This window comes from Heptranchias perlo, chromosome 13 (assembly GCF_035084215.1).
Source record: "Heptranchias perlo isolate sHepPer1 chromosome 13, sHepPer1.hap1, whole genome shotgun sequence".
NCBI classification, from domain to species: domain Eukaryota; kingdom Metazoa; phylum Chordata; class Chondrichthyes; order Hexanchiformes; family Hexanchidae; genus Heptranchias; species Heptranchias perlo.
The window spans coordinates 58,266,821-58,284,248 of NC_090337.1; the positions used below are offsets into that span (position 1 = coordinate 58,266,821).

Sequence of the window (17,428 nt, forward strand, 5' to 3'; positions counted from 1 at the left end):
AAACCCCATCCTCATCTTACCTGCACCTACTCACCTCGCCAGTACTCACCCTGCCACTACCACGCAACCCAATCCTCATACAATCTCATGGCTCTATCCCAGTGTGGGAAACAGTTCCATGTTGTTCCAAAATCCCACATAGTCCCTTAATCAGGTCAGTTAATGACCTGAAATACCTAAATCAATATTGTCAAGTGGCATCCCGCTGGCTTTAATTGCCTGCGGGATTCCCACCAGCGGGAGCTGGGCGCGCACGCCGGCGCGTCAGCGGGGAACCCGGAAGTGGGCGGGATCGAGGCGGGATCTGGTCCCGCTCCTGGATTTCCCGATTTTCGGGGCCCCCCCCTGCCGAGAACACACCCGATAGCGGGTGGTAAAATAGAGCCCACAGTTTTAAAATGAAGAGCTGAAAGTAGATGAAGGCATAGTGGCACTTTATGGTGCAAATGGCTGATGTATACCCTGTTGGTACTGATGTAACTGGCATTTTTGAGTCCACTGCCCCAACCTCTTCTGTCATTTCCTTAGATTTTTCCCTATTAACCATTTATCTATCACTCAATGATTTTCTTGACCAAGTTTTGAATAATGCTCAAGTTAAATCTTCACAGGAAAGGTTACTCACATATATTATTGGCTGTCTTCCAGAGTTTAACCGTCTCAAATCGTCATAACTCTCCAACAGGTGATTGAAGATATTGCCTTAAAAAGCAAAGCCTGTCACAATGGCAACAGGTAAGTGTATTACACTGGAAAACAAGAGAAGGAAAGGAACTGGGTGTGACACTCCTTTCACACTCTGGGACTGGGTGGTACAGTGGGTCAGACACTGTCCTTTCACACTCTGGGACTGGGTGGTACAGTGGGTCAGACACTGTCCTTTCACACTCTGGGACTGGATGGTACAGTGGGTCAGACACTGTCCTTTCGCACTCTGGGACTGGGTGGTACGGTGGGTCAGACACTGTCCTTTCACACTCTGGGACTGGGTGGTACAGTGGGTCAGACACTGTCCTTTCGCACTCTGGGACTGGGTGGTACAGTGGGTCAGACACTGTCCTTTCACACTCTGGGACTGGGTGGTACAGTGGGTCAGACACTGTCCTTTCACACTCCGGGACTGGGTGGTACAGTGGGTCAGACACTGTCCTTTCACACTCTGGGACTGGGTGGTACAGTGGGTCAGACACTGTCCTCTCACACTCTGGGACTGGGTGGTACAGTGGGTCAGACACTGTCCTTTCACACTCTGGGACTGGGTGGTACAGTGGGTCAGACACTCTCACACTCTGGGACTGGGTGGTACAGTAGGTTAGACACTGTCCTTTCACACTCTGGGACTGGGTGGTACAGTAGGTTAGACAATGTCCTTTTAAGGTTGTTTTTGCACAGCGTCCTTTTGCATCCCTGGGATTGGGAAAGTGGGTCCATGTGGGTATCGGATGAAGATGTAGTGCCCCTCAATAGTTGCATAGCTTACACATGAAAAGTACTCACTTGGGTGAGGTATCAGACAATGGCTGGTGCCTGTGCAACTGCACCCAGCTAGAGTCAGGGACTTTCAGACAGAAAGGGTAGAATAAGAGAAACTAGAAAAAGTGAAGATTGAGAAGTTGCAGTGTGAGTTTACATGTTTATCTGATGAGTGTAACTCATTTCACTCTTTCAGAGAGGAATGCTACAATCAGTATGACAATGAAGGCAGAAACAGGTGGCAGCATAATTTCACCAGTTATTGAGAACTCTAATATTAGCTCCATGCCCATCACAATCAACGTGGAGAGTGTTTGCAAGAGCGGCCAGGAAGGTAAGACAGCACTGTTAGTGCAAGTATCCGAATGCAGAATCCATGGGCATCAACAACTGGAATAAAATAAATCATTCCCATTAGATTTTATTACATCACTGTGCAATCACATGGAAGGTTCCAGAACATTGTTTTTTTTATAGACCTCACCAGTGTTCCCCAGTGGGGAAAGGCACCAGTTTTCAGACTGGGAAAGTGCCAGGTTCTATCTCAGTTCTGTGTCACGTTAACTGATCTGAAGTGGTAAGGTGCTGCTATTGGCTTTAGCAGCCCAGGTCTAAGGAGGGGAACAATCAGCCAGGGTTTCTTTTTCTGATCATTATCCAGTGACTCCCACTGGCAAATGTGTGCGTGTGAGTATATATGTGTTTTGGGCACCTTATTTTAGAAAGGACATTAAAACCAGAGAGTCTCCAGTGTAGATTCACCAGGGTGATAACAGAGATGAGAAACTATAGTATGAGGAGGCACTTGAGAAACTAGGACTAATTCAACTGGAGAAGGCTATGAGCAGATTTAATAGAGGATTTTAAATGTATGAAGAGTTTTGATAGAATGAATAGGAAAAGATTATTCTCTCTAGTTGGAGAATCAATGACAAGGGGTCATCAATTTAAAATTGTCACTAAGGGAGTGAGGAGAGGGGTTAGGATAAATTTCTTTATTTAGAGAGCTCTTGAAACATAGAATGCTTTGCCATAGGACTTAGCTCAGGCAAAGACCAGTGCATCTTTTAAGGAAAGAGTAGGTAAATATTTGAAGTAGAGGAAAGTATGTGGCTTTTGGGACACAGCAGGGCAGTTGGGCTAGTTTTGGATCTAGCAAAGAGCTGGCACAGACATGATGGGCCAAATGGCTTACTTCTGTGCTGGTAACTTCTGTGGCTCTTTGCCAGGTGAGGACAGGATCAGGCTTGGCTGTGATGTCTCCCACAGTGGAATAGCCTACTAACTAGACTTACACATGAAGAATGATCACTTGGATGACGTACTGGAGAGCGGTTGGTGCCCATGGAACCCTTACTCCATTGAAGATCCTGCACCTTCAGGAGAGGTGGGGACAAATTTTGAGAACTTAAAACAATCTCCCAGCATCCATTCATGGAATAAATTATAAGAACATAAGAACATAAGAAATAGGAGCAGGAGTAGGCCAATCGGCCCCTCGAGCCTGCTCCGCCATTCAATAAGATCATGGCTGATCTGATCCCAACCACAAATCTAAAGAACACAAGAAGTAGGAGCAGGACCCGGCCACTCAGCCCCTGGGCCCTCTCCGCCATCCACAGGGCATTGAACGATCCGAGCTCAGCTTCATGTCCAATTTCCTGCCCGCTCCTCATAACCCCTAATTCCCTTTACTTCTAGGAAACTGTCTATTTCTGTTTTAAATTTATCTAATGATGTAGCTTCCACAGCTTCCTGGGGCAGTAAATTCCACAGACCTACCACCCTCTGAGTGAAGAAGTTTCTCCTCATCTCAGTTTTGAAAGAGCAGCCCCTTATTCTAAGATTATGCCCCCTAGTTCTAGTTTCACCCATCTTTGGGAACATCCTTACTGCATTCACCCGATCAAGCCCCTTCACAATCTTATATGTTTCAATAAGATCGCCTCTCATTCTTCTGAACTCCAATGAGTAGAGTCCCAATCTACTCAACCTCTCCTCATATGTCCACCCCCTCATCCCTGGGATTAACCGAGTGAACCTTCTTTGTACTGCCTCGAGAGCAAGTATGTCTTTTCTTAAGTATGGTGACTCCCTGCACAATATGGCCATGAAGGATGGTTAGGTTAGGTGAAGCTTCAAGTAATAAATGGAACTGGATGTGCTGGCACCAAATAAAGCAGTCTATGTATTTACATTCACCCCCACCCCCCCATACCTACCACTTATGGAGCATGTTCTGCACTCCTAGTCCCACATCTTTACTTACACCAGAGCTTTATCACGTCAGTCACAGAGTAAGGGGTAGTTAAAGCACGCAGCCATCCCTCTCTATCTCTGTCTTGTTTGTGAGCGGATTAGCAGTTAGGCCTGTAGCTCCATCCCCCAATTGCCTCGTACAATGGGCCGGTTATTCTGCAGGGAAGAAATGAATTGGAAAGAAAGGAAATGAGATGAGATGAGGCGATACAAGTGTGGAACATACCAGGAAAAAGACAGATAGAGAAGGAGGTAGGAGAGGGACAATCTGATGGAGAAAACAGCAAAGGGGAGGGCAGTGACTCGCTACTGACAGGAAGTGAGCTGCAGGATGGAGTTGGCATGTAATCAGTAAGGTTATGATAAGTATTTCAACCTATGGTACCTGAGATGCTGAATTCACTGCTGGTAACCCCGTACGTATGGTAGGCCATCCCCATGTCTATTTCACTAGTTATGTGGCTTATCCTTACAAGTTAGATATCTTCACTAAAGCGGAAATATACAGTAAATGGTAAAACTTTAAAAGGAATTAGAGGAGCAGAGCGACTTACGGTTCAGATACACAAACCCTTAAAAGTGGGAGGATAATTTGATGAAGCTGTAAAAAAAGCATATGGGATTCTAGAATTTATAAACGGGTATAGAGAAAGAACTTGTATTTATATGGTGCCTTAGCACTTACTCAGGATGTCACAAACACCTCCCAACTGATGAAATATTTTGGAAGTGCAGTCAGTTAGATGAACATGCCTTCCTGGGGACCTTGCTCGCCAAGAGCACATATAGGAAAATCGTGCCTTAGAGGGAAAGCTGCAAAAGCGCAGAACTGTAGCACAGAGCTGGGTGAGAGTTGGGTGAATCTGCTATATGGAGTGGCTTGCTAAACAGTGACGATGAGAATTTGGTGAGAGTGGGAAGGAGGTGCTAAGTAATTTAAACCAAGGGGCAACAGTAAATATATAAATAAATAATCAGAGTAATTAATTAGATCTAAGGGGATAAAATTAACTAAGTAGTGGATACCAACATTAAAGGGATCCGAATTGCATTAAATAAAAATCTGGTATACATAAATAATAAATAGGAGTTAAGGGGATACTTAAATAAAGAAGTTAATAAATAAAAAATAAGACTAATTAATTACAAATTAATCTGAAAACAAGCTAAATCCATCTACTAAATATAATCTAGATCTCAAGTAATTCTATCATATCTAGAATTAAATTACTACTAACAAATAAATAAATAAATAGAAACTAGAAATAGCAGTGCAGGCTAAATGTTGGGACAACAATATGTGGGAGTTTGTAAATAGTGAAGCTGTCCCGGATTGCCACATCTGCAGGAAATGCGTCTGCCTTGAGACACACCTGCTCAGAGTCCTTGAGCTGGAGAGCGAGTTAGAGACACTGACACATAAGGGAGGGGGAGGAATTTCTGGATAGTTTTCTCCAGAGCACAGTCATACCTCAGAGGAAAGCACAGGTGCAGGAAGGGGAAGAGTGTGACTGTCAGTCAGCAGGGTAAGGGGAACCAAGGGGAGCTAGAGAAGGAGGTCCTGCAGACACTGGTCCTATCCAACAGGTATAAACGTATTTGATACCTGTGAGGATAAGGGGAAAGACTGCGGGGAGGACTGCCACAATGCTGGCCTAGGCACCGTGGAGCAGAGGACTGTCCAAGGAGGGGAGGAGCAGAATAAAAACGTGCTAGTTATAGGGGATTCAGTAATTAGGGGGATTGATAGAATCCTCTGCAGCCACGATCGAGAGTCCGAAAGGGAGTGTTGCCTACCTGGTGCCAGGGTAAGGGATATCTCAATGCGGCTGGAAAGGAATTTGGAAAGGGAGGAGGAAAATCCAATTGTGGTCCATGTCAGGACCAATGACAAAGGGAAGAAAAGGGAGGAGGTCCTGCTGAGGGAGTATCAGGAGTTAGGAGCTAAATTAAAAAGCAGGACGTCAAGGGTAGTAATCTCAGGATTATTACCTGAGCCACATGCTAATTGGCACAGGACATACAGATCAGGAAGGTGAACATGTGGCCAAAGGAGTGGTGTGGGAAGGAGGGGTTCCATTTCATGGGATACTGGCACCAGTACTGGGACAGGAAGGAGCTGTACTGTTCGGATGGGCTGCACCTGAACCAGGGTGGTACCGGAAAGGATAAATGGGGTGGTAAAAAGGACGTTAAACTAATAAATGGGGGGAGGTCTCCATTAGAAACAATTGTAAAAACTATAGTTTAATGATTTTTAAAAAGGGATAAAAGCAGAGTTTGGGTCCCAAACAGTGATATAGATACTTCAGGTGAAGGGAATACTAAAATAACTAATGTAGTTACAGCAGGAGTGACAAATAAGAAACGTGTTAAGTTAAACGGTGTGAGAAAGACAGCATTAGGGCAGAAGGACAGGTTAGGGTCTCTTGCCCAAATAAGAGGTTTATATACTAATGTACGGAGTATAAGAAATAAATTGAGTGAACTAGAGGTTCAAATACAGCTTAGAAGGTATGACATGGTGGCCATTACTGAGACATGGCTGCAAGCTGATCATGATTGAAAATTAAATATTCCAGGTTATAAGATCTTTAGAAAGGATAGGGAAACTGGAAGAGGAGGAGGGGTAGCCTTATTGATTAAAGATACTATTCCAACATTGGTAAGAGAGGATCTAGGTAAGGGAAAGCAATCAGCGGAGACTCTATCAGGAGGACATAGATGGTACAGGAGGAGGCCATTCAGCCCATTATGCCTGTGCCAGCTCTTTGAAAGAGCTATCCAATTAGACCCATTCCCCTGCAATTTTTTTCCCTTCAAGTATTTATGCAATTCCCTTTTGAAAGTTACTGTTCAATCTGCTTCCACCACCCTTTCAGGCAGTGCATTCTAGATCATTACAATTCGCTGCGTAAAAAAAGGTTTCCTCATGTCGCCTCTGGCTCTTTTGCCAATCGTCTTAAATCTGTGTCCTCTGGTTACTGACCCTTCTGCCACTGGAAACAGTTTTTCCTTATTTACTAAACATAGAAACATAGAAAATAGGAGCAGGAGTAGGCCATTCGGCCCTTCGAGCCTGCTCCACCATTCAATATGATCATGGCTGATCCTCTATCTCAATACCATATTCCTGCTCTCTCCCCATACCCCTTGATGCCTTTTGTGTCTAGAAATCTATCTAGCTCAATCTTAATATATTCAGTGACTTGGCCTCCACAGCCTTCTGTGGTAGAGAATTCCACAGGTTCACCACCCTCTGAGTGAAGAAATTTCTCCTCATCTCAGTCCTGAGACTGTGGCCCCTCGTCCTGGACCCCCAGCCAGGGGAAACATCCTCCCTGCATCCAGTCTGTCTAGCCCTGTCAGAATTTTATATGTTTCAATGAGATCCCCTCTCATTCTTCTAAACTCGAGTGAATACAGACCGAGCCGACCCAATCTCTCCTCATATGACAGTCCTGCCATCCCAGGGATCGGTCTGGTGAACCTTTACTGCATTCCCTCTATGGCAAGTATATCCTTTCTTAGGTAAGGATACCAAAACTGCACACAGTGCTCCAGGTGTGGTCTCACCAAGGCCCTGTATAACTGCAGGTAGACATCCTTGCTCCTATACTCAAATCCTCTTGCAATGAAGGCCAACATACCATTTGCCTTCCTAACTGCTTGCTGCACCTGCATGTTTGCTTTCAGTGACTGTGTACAAGGACACCCAGGTTCCTTTGTACATCAACATTCCCCTATCTATCACCATTTAAATAATACTCTGCTTTTCTGTTTTTCCTTCCGAACTGGATAACTTCACATTTATCCACATTATACTGCATCCGCCATGTATTTGCCCACTCACTTAACTTGTCTAAATTGCCATGAAGCCTCTTTGCATCCTCCTCACAACTCACAATCCCACCTAGTTTTGTGTCATCAGCAAACTTGGAAATATTACATTTGGTTCCCTCATCCAAATCATTGATATATATAGTGACTAGCTGGGGCCCAAGCACTGATCCCTGTGGTACCCCACTAGTCACTGCCTGCCACCCCGAAAAAGCTCCATTTATTCCTACTCTCTGTTTCCTGTCTGTTAACCAATTTTCAATCCATGCCAGTATATTACCACCAATCCCATGTGCTTTAATTTTGCACACTAACCTCTTATATGGGACTTTATCAAAGGCCTTCTGAAAATCCAAATAAACCACATCCACTGGTTCTCCCTTATCTATTCTACCAGTTACATCCTCAAAAAACTCCAGTCGGTTTATCAAACATGATTTCCCTTTCATAAATCCATGTTGACTTTGTCTAATCCTGTTAATACTTTCTAAGTGTCCTGTTATCACATCCTTTATAATAGACTCTAGCATTTTCCCTACTACTGATGTTAGGCTAACCGGTCTGTAATTCCCTGTTTTCTCTCCCTCCTTTTTTAAAATAGTAGGGTTACATTTGCCACCCTCCAATCTGCAGGAACTGTTCCATAATCTATAGAATTTTGGAAGATGACAACCAATGCATCCACTATTTCCATGGCTACCTCTTTTACTACTCTGGGATGCAGATTATCAGGCCCTGGGGATTTATCGGCTTTCAGTCCCATTAATTTCTCCAGCACTATTTTTTTACTAATACTAGTTTCCTTTAATTCCTCCTTCTCACTATCCCTTGGTTCCCTAGCATTTCTGGGAAGTTATTTGTGTCCTCTTCTGTGAAGACAGAACCAAAGTATTTGTTTAATTGCTCAGCCATTTCCCTGTTCCCCATTATAAATTCTCCCATTTCTGACTGTAAGGGACCTAATTTGTCTTCACTAATCTTTTTCTTTTTACATACTTGAAGCTTTTACAATCCACTTTTATGTTCCTTGCAAGTTTACTCTCATACTCTATTTTTCCCCTCTTAATCAATCTCTTGGTCCTTTTTTGCAGAATTCTAAACTGCTCCCAATCCTCAGGCTTGCTACTTTTTCTGGCAACTTTATATGACTCCTCTTTGGATCTAATACTATCCTTAATTTCTTATGTTAGCCATGGTTGGCCGCTTTTCCTTTTGTGTTTTTGTGCCAGAAAAGAATGTATAATTGTTGCAATTCATGCATTTGTTCCTTAAATGTTAGCCATTGCCTATCCACCGTCATGCCTTTTAATGAAACTTCCCAATCTATCATAGCCAACTCACTCCTCATACCTTCATAGATTCCTTTGTTTAAATTTAGGACCCTAGTTTCGGATTGGACAACTTCACTTTCCATCTTAATGAAGAATTCTATCATGTTATGAACACTCTTCCCTAAAGGACCCCGCACAACAAGATTATTAACGAACCCTTCTCATTGCACAATACCCAATCTAGGATAGCCTGTTCCCTAGTTGGCTCCTCAACGTACTGGTCTAAAAAACTATCTCGTACGCACTCCAGGAATTCACCCTCCACAATATTATTGCTAATTTGGTTTGGCCAGTCTATATGCAGATTAAAGTCACCCGTGATTACTGTAGTACCCTTGTTACATGCATCTCTAATTTCCTGTTTGATCCCATCCCCTACATTACCACTACTGTTTGGAGGTCTATTGACAACTCCCACCAGTGTTTTTTGCCCCTTGGTGCTTCTTAACTCCACCCAGATTGATTCTACATCTTTGATTTTCTGAGAGAATATCCTTTCTCACTATTGCTCTGATTTCATCCTTTACGAACAACACCACCCCACCTACTTTTCCTTTTTGCCTGTCCTTCCTAAATATCGAATACCCTTGGATATTCAGCTCCCAGCCTTGGTCACCCTGCAGCCATGCCTCTGTATTTGCTATTATATCGTATCCATTTACGTCTATTTGTGTTGTTAATTCGTCTACCTTATTATGAATGCTTCATGCATTCAGATACAGTGCCTTTAGATTTGTCTTTTTAACATTTTTAGATATCTTAACATTTTTCTGTATTTTGGCCCTATTTGTCTTATTACCATTTTTTCTTACCCGGACCCTACCTGTTGTCTTTTGTTTGTATGCTCTGTCCCTTCCTGACACAATCCGGTTATCCTTACCCCAATCACTTTCCTGCACTGCTTCTTTGTCTCTTCTCTTTAGCATTCTAGATTTCTCTCCACTGGACCCTCCCCCCCCCCCCCCCCCCCATTTAGTTTAAAAGCCTATCTACCTCCCTAGTTATTCGATTCGCTCGAACTCTGGTCCCAGCATGGTTCAGGTGTAGTCTGTCCCAATGGAACAGCTCTCTCTTTACCCAGCACTGGTGCCAGTGCCCCACGAATTGAAACCCACTTCTCCCACACCAATCTTTGAGCCACGCATTCATCTCCCTGATCCTATTGACCCTATGTCAATTTGCTTGTGGCTCAGGTAATAATCCAGAGATTATTACCTTTGTGGTTCTGCTTTTTAATTTAGTCCCTAGCTGCTCAAACTCTCCCATCAGAACCTTTTTCTTAGTCCTACCTATGTCGTTGGTACCTACGTGGACAACGACAACTGGATCCTCACCCTCCCACTCCAAGTTCTTCTCCAGCCCGGAGGAGATGTCCTTAACCCTGGCACGGGTAGGCAACATAGCCTTCGGGACTTATGCTCCTGTCTGCAGAGAACAGCGTCTATCCCCCTAACTGTACTGTTGCTTACTACAACCACCTTCCTTTTTACTCCCCCCACTTGAATGACTTCCTGTACCAAGGTGCCGTGGTCAGTTTGCTCGTCCTCCCTGCAGTCCCCGCACTTGTCCACAAGGTCGTAAGAACCTCAAATCTATTGGACAAGCGCAGGGACTGAGGCTCCTGCAATACTACCTCCTGGATCCCCGTACCTGCCTCACTCGCAGTCACACCCTCCTGTCCCTGACCACATGTCAATTCTAAAGTATTTAATCTAAGGGGTGTGGCTGCCTCCTGGAGCAAAATGTCCAGGTAGCTTTCTCCCTCCTTGATGTCTCGCAATATCTGCAGCTCGGACTCCAGCTCCTCAACTCGGAGCTGAAATTCCTCGAGCTGCAGACACTTACTGCAGATGTAGTCGCCCTGGACAAAAATGTCCACAAGCTCCTACATATTGCAGCAGCAACACATCTCCTGTTCTCCCATTATTTTATTTATTTAATTAATCAATTTAGTGTTAATCAAATTACTTACCTTGTTTAATTAGATTAATTAAATTAAGTTTAATTTTTTAAATTTAGTTATATGCTATATGTTAACGTAAAACTTAGCCCACAGTCACTACCAATCTCTTACCTGCCTCAGTGATGTCACACTGCAGTTTTCTCTTGTTGCAGATCTGCTGCTGTTTTTATCCCCATATTCAGTCTTCTGCTGCTCAGGTCCGCCGTCACTCTGCAGAAAAAGTTAGGAAAAGCAAGGCAAAGCAGCACCTCCTTCCCCCACTTCACCAAACTCCCACACTTACCAAACTTTCAAGCTGTTCTCTCTGTGCCCGCTGCACTCTCAGGCCCCAGTATTTCTACTGTTTGTGACTCAGCCCTGCTCTGCTAATGTTTCAGGAACCAATTTAATCTATCTAACCAATTAACTAAGTACAGCAGCTCTCCAGTAGGAGAGCTTGCTTGTTTGTCTCTGCTTAAGCCTGACAGAAACTTAAAAATTTAAAGTTTAAAATTGAACTTAAAGTTGATAGCAATTTACACTAGATTTTAAAAGAGACTAACCCTGAAACTCCCACACTTACCAAACTCTCAAGCTGTTCACTCTGTGCCCGCTCCTCTATCAAAACTGTTCATGATTTTGAACACCTCTATCAAATCTCCCCTTAATCTTCCCTGTTATAAGGAGAACAACCCCAGCTTCTCCAGCCTCTCCACATATCTGAAGTCCCTCATCCCTGGTACCATACTAGTAAATCTCTTCTGCACCCTCTCTAAGGCCTTGACATCCTTCCAAAAGTGCAGTGCCCAGAATTGAACACAATACTCTAGCTGAGTCTAACCAGTGTTTTGTAAAGATTTAGCATAACTTCCTTGCTTTTGTACTCTATGCCTCTATTAATAAAGCCCAGGACCTCATAGGTTTTTTTTAACAGCCTTCAAAGATTTATGTACATACACCCCCAGGTCTCTCTGTTCCTGCACCCCTTTTAAAATTGTACCATTTAGTTTATATTTCCTCTCCTCATTCTTCCTACCAAAATGTATCACTTCACACTTCTCTGCGTTAATTCCATCCGCCATGTGTCTGCCCATTCCACCAGTCTGTCTACATCCTCCTGAAGTCTGTTACTGTCCTCCACATTGTTTACTACATTTCCGAGTTTCGTGTCATCTGCAAACTTATACCAAGTCCAGGTCATTAATATATGTCAAAAAGAACAGTGATCCTAATACACCACTGTATACTTTCCTCCAGTCTGAAAAACAACCGTTCACCATTAATCTCTGCTTTCTGTCTTTCTGTCCCATAGCCAATTTTGTATCCACGCTGCTGCATAAGAACATAAGAATATAAGAAATAGAAGCAGCAGTAGGCCATATGGCCCATCAAGCCTGCTCCGCCAATCAAGAAGATCATGGCTAATCTTCTACCTCAACTCCACTTTGCCGCCCTATCCCCATATCCCTTGATTCCCTTAGTGTCCAAAAATCTATCGATCTTAGTCCCACTGTCCCTTTAATCCCATGGGCTTTAATTTTGCTAATAAATATATTATGTGGTACTTTACCAAAAGCCTTTTGAAAGTCTACCCTCATCAACCCTCTCCATTACTTCAGCAAAGAACTCAAATCAAATTAGTCAAACATGATTTTCCTTTAACAAATCCATGTTGACTTTCATTTATTAGCCCAGACTTTTCCAAGTGCCAATTAATTTTGTCCCGGATTATTGTCTCTAAAAGTTTCCCCACCACCGATGTTAGGCTGACTGGCCTGTAATTGCTGGCTTTATCCCTCTCCCTTTTTTTGAAAAGGGGTGTAACATTTGCAGTCTTCCAGTACCGTCCCCATATCTAAGGAGGATTGGAAGATTGTGGCCAGAGCCTCTGCAATTTCTACCCTTATTTCCCTCAGCAACCTAGGATGCATCCCATCTGGACCGGGTGACTTTTCTACTTTGAGTACTGCCAATCTTTTAAGCAGCTCGTCTATCTATTTTTATCCTATCCAATATCGCTACTACCTCCTCCTTTACTGCTACAATGGCAGCATCCTCTTCTCTAGTGAAGACGGATGCAAAGTATTCATTTAGTACCTCAGCCTCCACAAGAAGATCTCCTTTTTTGTCCTTAATCAGTCCCACCCTTCCTTTGACTACCCTTTTACTATTTATATGTTTATGAAAGACTTTTGGGTTCCCTCTTATGTTAGCCACTAATCTATTCTCATCCTCTCTCTTTGCCCCTCATATTCCCTTTTTTAGACCTCGTCTTTACTTTCTGTATTCAGCCTGGTTCTCAACTGTATTATGAACCTTACATTCGTCATATGCCTCCTTTTTCTATTTCATTTTAATCTCTATATCTTTAGTCATCCAGGGAGCTCTAGCTTTGGATGCCTTTCTTTTCCCCTCATAGGAATGTGTCTACTCTGTACCCGAACCAACTCCTCCTAGAAGGCCTCCCATTGTTCAATTACTGTTTTGCCTGCCAATTTTTGATTCCAATCCACCTGGGCAAAATCCCTTTTTAACTCACTGAAATTATCCCTCCTTCAGTTAAGTATTTTCACATTTGATTGTACCTTGTCCTTTTCCATAACTATTCTAAACCTAATGATATTATGATTATTGTTCCCCCAAATGCTCTCTCACTGAACATGCTCTGGCTGCCCCACTTCATTCCCCAGAACTGAGAACCAGCACTGTTTCCTTCCTGGTTGGGCTGGAATTGAGGAATAAGAGAGGACTTAAAACTGTAATTGGAGTTGGCTACAGGCCTCCTGATAGCAGCAATGAAGTGGCAGAATGTATTAATTCAGAGATTAGAGAGGCTTGAAGCAAAAGCAGAGTTCTTTTAATGGGAGACTTTGATTTTCATATAAATTGTGAAGAGCAGAGTAGCTCAAGTCAGAAAGGTAGTGAATTTCTTGAGTGCACTCAAGATATTTTACTGGGACAATATGTTCTAGAACCAACAAGAGGGCCATACTAGGTTTAGTAACGAGTAATGAGCCAGTTTTAGTTAAGAATCTAACAGTAAGGGAACATTCATCTAACCATGATCATAATATGATCGAATTTAATATTAGGTTTGAAAAAGAGAAACTTAACACTGTTACAAAGATTCTAGATTTTGGTATGGCTAACTTTAATGGGATGAGACAGAGACTGACAACAGCAAACTGGTCAAAACTGTTATCAGGTAAAACTACAGATGAACAGTGGGAGGTGTTCAAAAAATAATTTAGCTTAATACAGCACCAGTATATACCCCTAGGGGGCAGGAGCTCTACTTACCAAATAAAACAGTCATAATCGACAAAAGAGGTGAGAGATCATATAAAACTAAAAGAAAGAGCATATAAAAGTGCAACGAATAGTGTAAATCCAGGGGACTGGGAGAGATATAAAGAACAGCAAAAGAAGACAAAAAAGATAGTAAGAGCTGCAAAAACCATACGAAAAGAAATTTGTGAGGGATATCAAGATTAACACAAAAAGTTTTTACAATTATATTAGAAGAAAAAGGGTAGTAAAGGCTAATGTGGGTCCTTTAAAAACAGATGTGGGTAATATATATGTAAATAAGGAAATGGCAGATTTGTTGAATAATTTTATGTCAGTCTTCACAATAGAGGAAGAGGATAATATACCTGACATTCCAAGGAAACTAATAATGAATCAAGGACTGGAATTCACTAAAGTTAACATAAGCAAGAAAACAGTATTAGAAAAAATAATGGCACTCAAGACTGACAAATCCCCAGAACCTGGTAGTTTCCACCCTATGGTTTTAAAGGAAGTAGGTGAGGAAATTGCAGGTGCTTTAGCCAAAATCTTCCAAAGCGCTCTCGATTCAGGAATTGTGCTTTAGATTGGAAAATTGCAAATGTAACTCCATTATTTAAGAAAAGTGTGAAAGAGAAATGATAGACCTGTTAGACTAATATCTGTTGTGGGAAAGTTATTGGAATCTATAATTAAGGACAGTGTGACTGAGCACTTAGAGAAATTTGAGCTTATTGGAGAGAGCCAACCTGGATTTGTAAAGAGTAGGTCATGTCGAACGAACCTAATTTAATTTTTTGATGAAGTAACTGAAGTAGTAGACATGGGAATGTCTATGGATGTAGTTTATACAAAAAGCATTCAATAAGGTTCTACATAAGAGACTGTTAGCTAAAATTAAAGCTCATGGAATTGAAGGCAAATTATTGACCTGGTTAGGAGATTGGTTAGGCGGTAGAAGACAGAGAGCAGGGATAATGGGTATGTACTCGAATTGGAAGGAGATGACCAGTGGTGTCCCACAAGGATCTGAGCTGGGACCTCAACTAATCACTGTATTTGTTAATGACTTAGGTAAGACAATAGAGAGCCACATATCCAAGTTTGCTGATGACACAGAGATTGGTGGCATAGTAAGTAATGTAGACAGAGCATAAAATTACAAAGAGACATTAACAGATTAAGTAAGTGGGCAAAACTGTGGCAAATGGATTTCAATGCAGTAAGTGTGAGGTCATCCATTTTAGATCAAAAAGGATAGATCCGAGTATCTTTTAAATGGTGAAAAGCTAGGAACGGTGGAAGTCCAAAGAGATTTAGGGGTCCATGTACACAGATCATTAAAATGTAGTAGTCAGGTACAAAAAAAATCAAAAAGGCTAATGGAATGTTAGCCTTTATAACTAAAGGGCTAGAATATAAAGGGAAGGAAGTTTTGCTACAGCTATACAAAGCCCTGGTTAGACCACATCTGGAGTAGTGTGTACAGTTCTGGGCACTGCATCTTAGAAAGGATATATTGGCCTTGAAAGGAGTGCAGCGCAGATTCACCAGAATGTTACCAGGGCTCCAAGAGTTAGATTATGAGTTGTAAACAATTTTACAACACCAAGTTATAGTCCAACAATTTTATTTGAAAATCACAAGCTTTCGGAGGCTTCCTCCTTCCTCAGGTGAATGTGGAAAATCATAGATTATGAGGAGAGATCTCCACATCATAGATTATGAGGAGAGATTATATAAACTAGGCTTGTATTCCCTTGAATATGGAAGGTTGAGGGGTGATTTGTTTGAGGTTTTTACAATTTTGAAAGGAATTGATAGGGTAGATAGAGAAAAACTTTTTCTGCTGATGGGGGAGTTTAGGACAAGTGGACATAACCTTAAAACCAGAGCCAGGCCATTCAGGAGAGAAGTTAGGAAACACTTCTTCACGCAAATGGTGGTAGAAGTGTGGAACTTTCTCCCACAAAAAGCAGTAGATTAATAATTATATTAATATATAAAAATAAATGTATAATGTATTAATAATTGATAATTTAATGATTATAAGTAATTATTATAATTAATAATTTTAAATCTGTGATTGATTGATTTTTGCTAGCTGAGGGTATTAAGGGATATGGAGCCAAGGGGGGTGGATGGAGTTAGGATACAGATCAGCCATGGTCTCATTGAATGGCGGAACAGGCTCGAGGGGCTGAATGGCTTACTCCTCTTCCTATGTTCCTGTGCGCCCGCCCCCCCCCCCACCTCCCCCCATAACATCAGGCCCCAACAGCTGCTGTCAGCAGGCAAGGCTTCACACTGGCACCATGCATTCATGAAACTGATCCTAGTGTTGTTTTATGGGCAAAGAGGACAAATTAACTCAGGGGTTTAAAAGCCAAAAGATTGTGGGAGGAAGGGAAGACGTAGGGCAGTGCAGGGACCCACAATTTGCAGCTCTTGGGAAATAATTTATTAGAGTACGAGAAGGTTCAATGTTTTCTTTTTTCAGTTTGGCCCAAATATAATTCCAAGCAAACATTTCACTTTAACATGAACCTTGTTTGTTTTTGATTCCAGGCGGTTGTTTTCGCTACATGGCTTCACCCCCACCTGTCCCAACTAGTAAGTAAGTGAAGCGCCTTGGGACGTTTTAATGCGTTAAAGGCGCTATATAAATGCAAGTTGTTGTTGTGGTTGAACATCAGGCAGTAAAATCCCACTCAGTTACAATTCAAATCCTATGCATTGCGAATGAACTTTATGCTGCAGAGTCAGTCAGGTAATCTGTCTCTGAATGAACTCTGTGACTCCCCAGTCCTAAAAGGAATTGTAAGGAGGCCCCAGAAGTTCAGCAAGGACAAACCGGAAAAATAAATAAAAGCGACAATAACACGGAGTCCCCTGGGCACTGTGGACCAGATTGCCAGGGCTCGTGGGATAGGGTTTGGGCAGCACTTGCCACAAACTGGTAATAACAGCATCACCATATACTCTCTGACTATGCCCCCCTATGACTGTGCGCCCCCCCTCACTGTGCACCCTCTCACTTTGAACACTGTGGCAATGTAGAGTCTGGGGACAGGTTCTCATGTATCCCAGAGTGTGATTGCTGTGGACACAATCAGTACTGGAAAAAAAATAGTCTGAAGATAAACCTCTCCATAGCCCGGGCAGACAGAATTACCGAGCAAGAAATTCTATTAATATAATATCCTATAACAATCTGGGACTAGATAGGTGAGTGTCTGATCCACTGTACCATCACACTCTGGGACTGGATGGTACAGTGGGTCAGACACTG

General features: G+C 42.5%; 1 protein-coding gene across 1 annotated transcript in view; it reads left to right on the forward strand.

Moving 5' to 3' along the window:
• Positions 1 to 717: 717 nt before the first annotated feature.
• The window catches only part of LOC137331178 (NLR family CARD domain-containing protein 3-like), a 34,438-nt gene continuing 17,727 nt past the window's right edge, over positions 718 to 17,428 (forward strand). Inside the window, exons 1-3 of the mRNA XM_067994775.1 lie at positions 718 to 735; positions 1,670 to 1,807; positions 16,705 to 16,749. Coding sequence (XP_067850876.1) covers positions 726 to 735; positions 1,670 to 1,807; positions 16,705 to 16,749 — 193 coding nt within the window. The 5' untranslated portion in view covers positions 718 to 725. The remainder of the gene's footprint in view (positions 736 to 1,669; positions 1,808 to 16,704; positions 16,750 to 17,428) is intronic.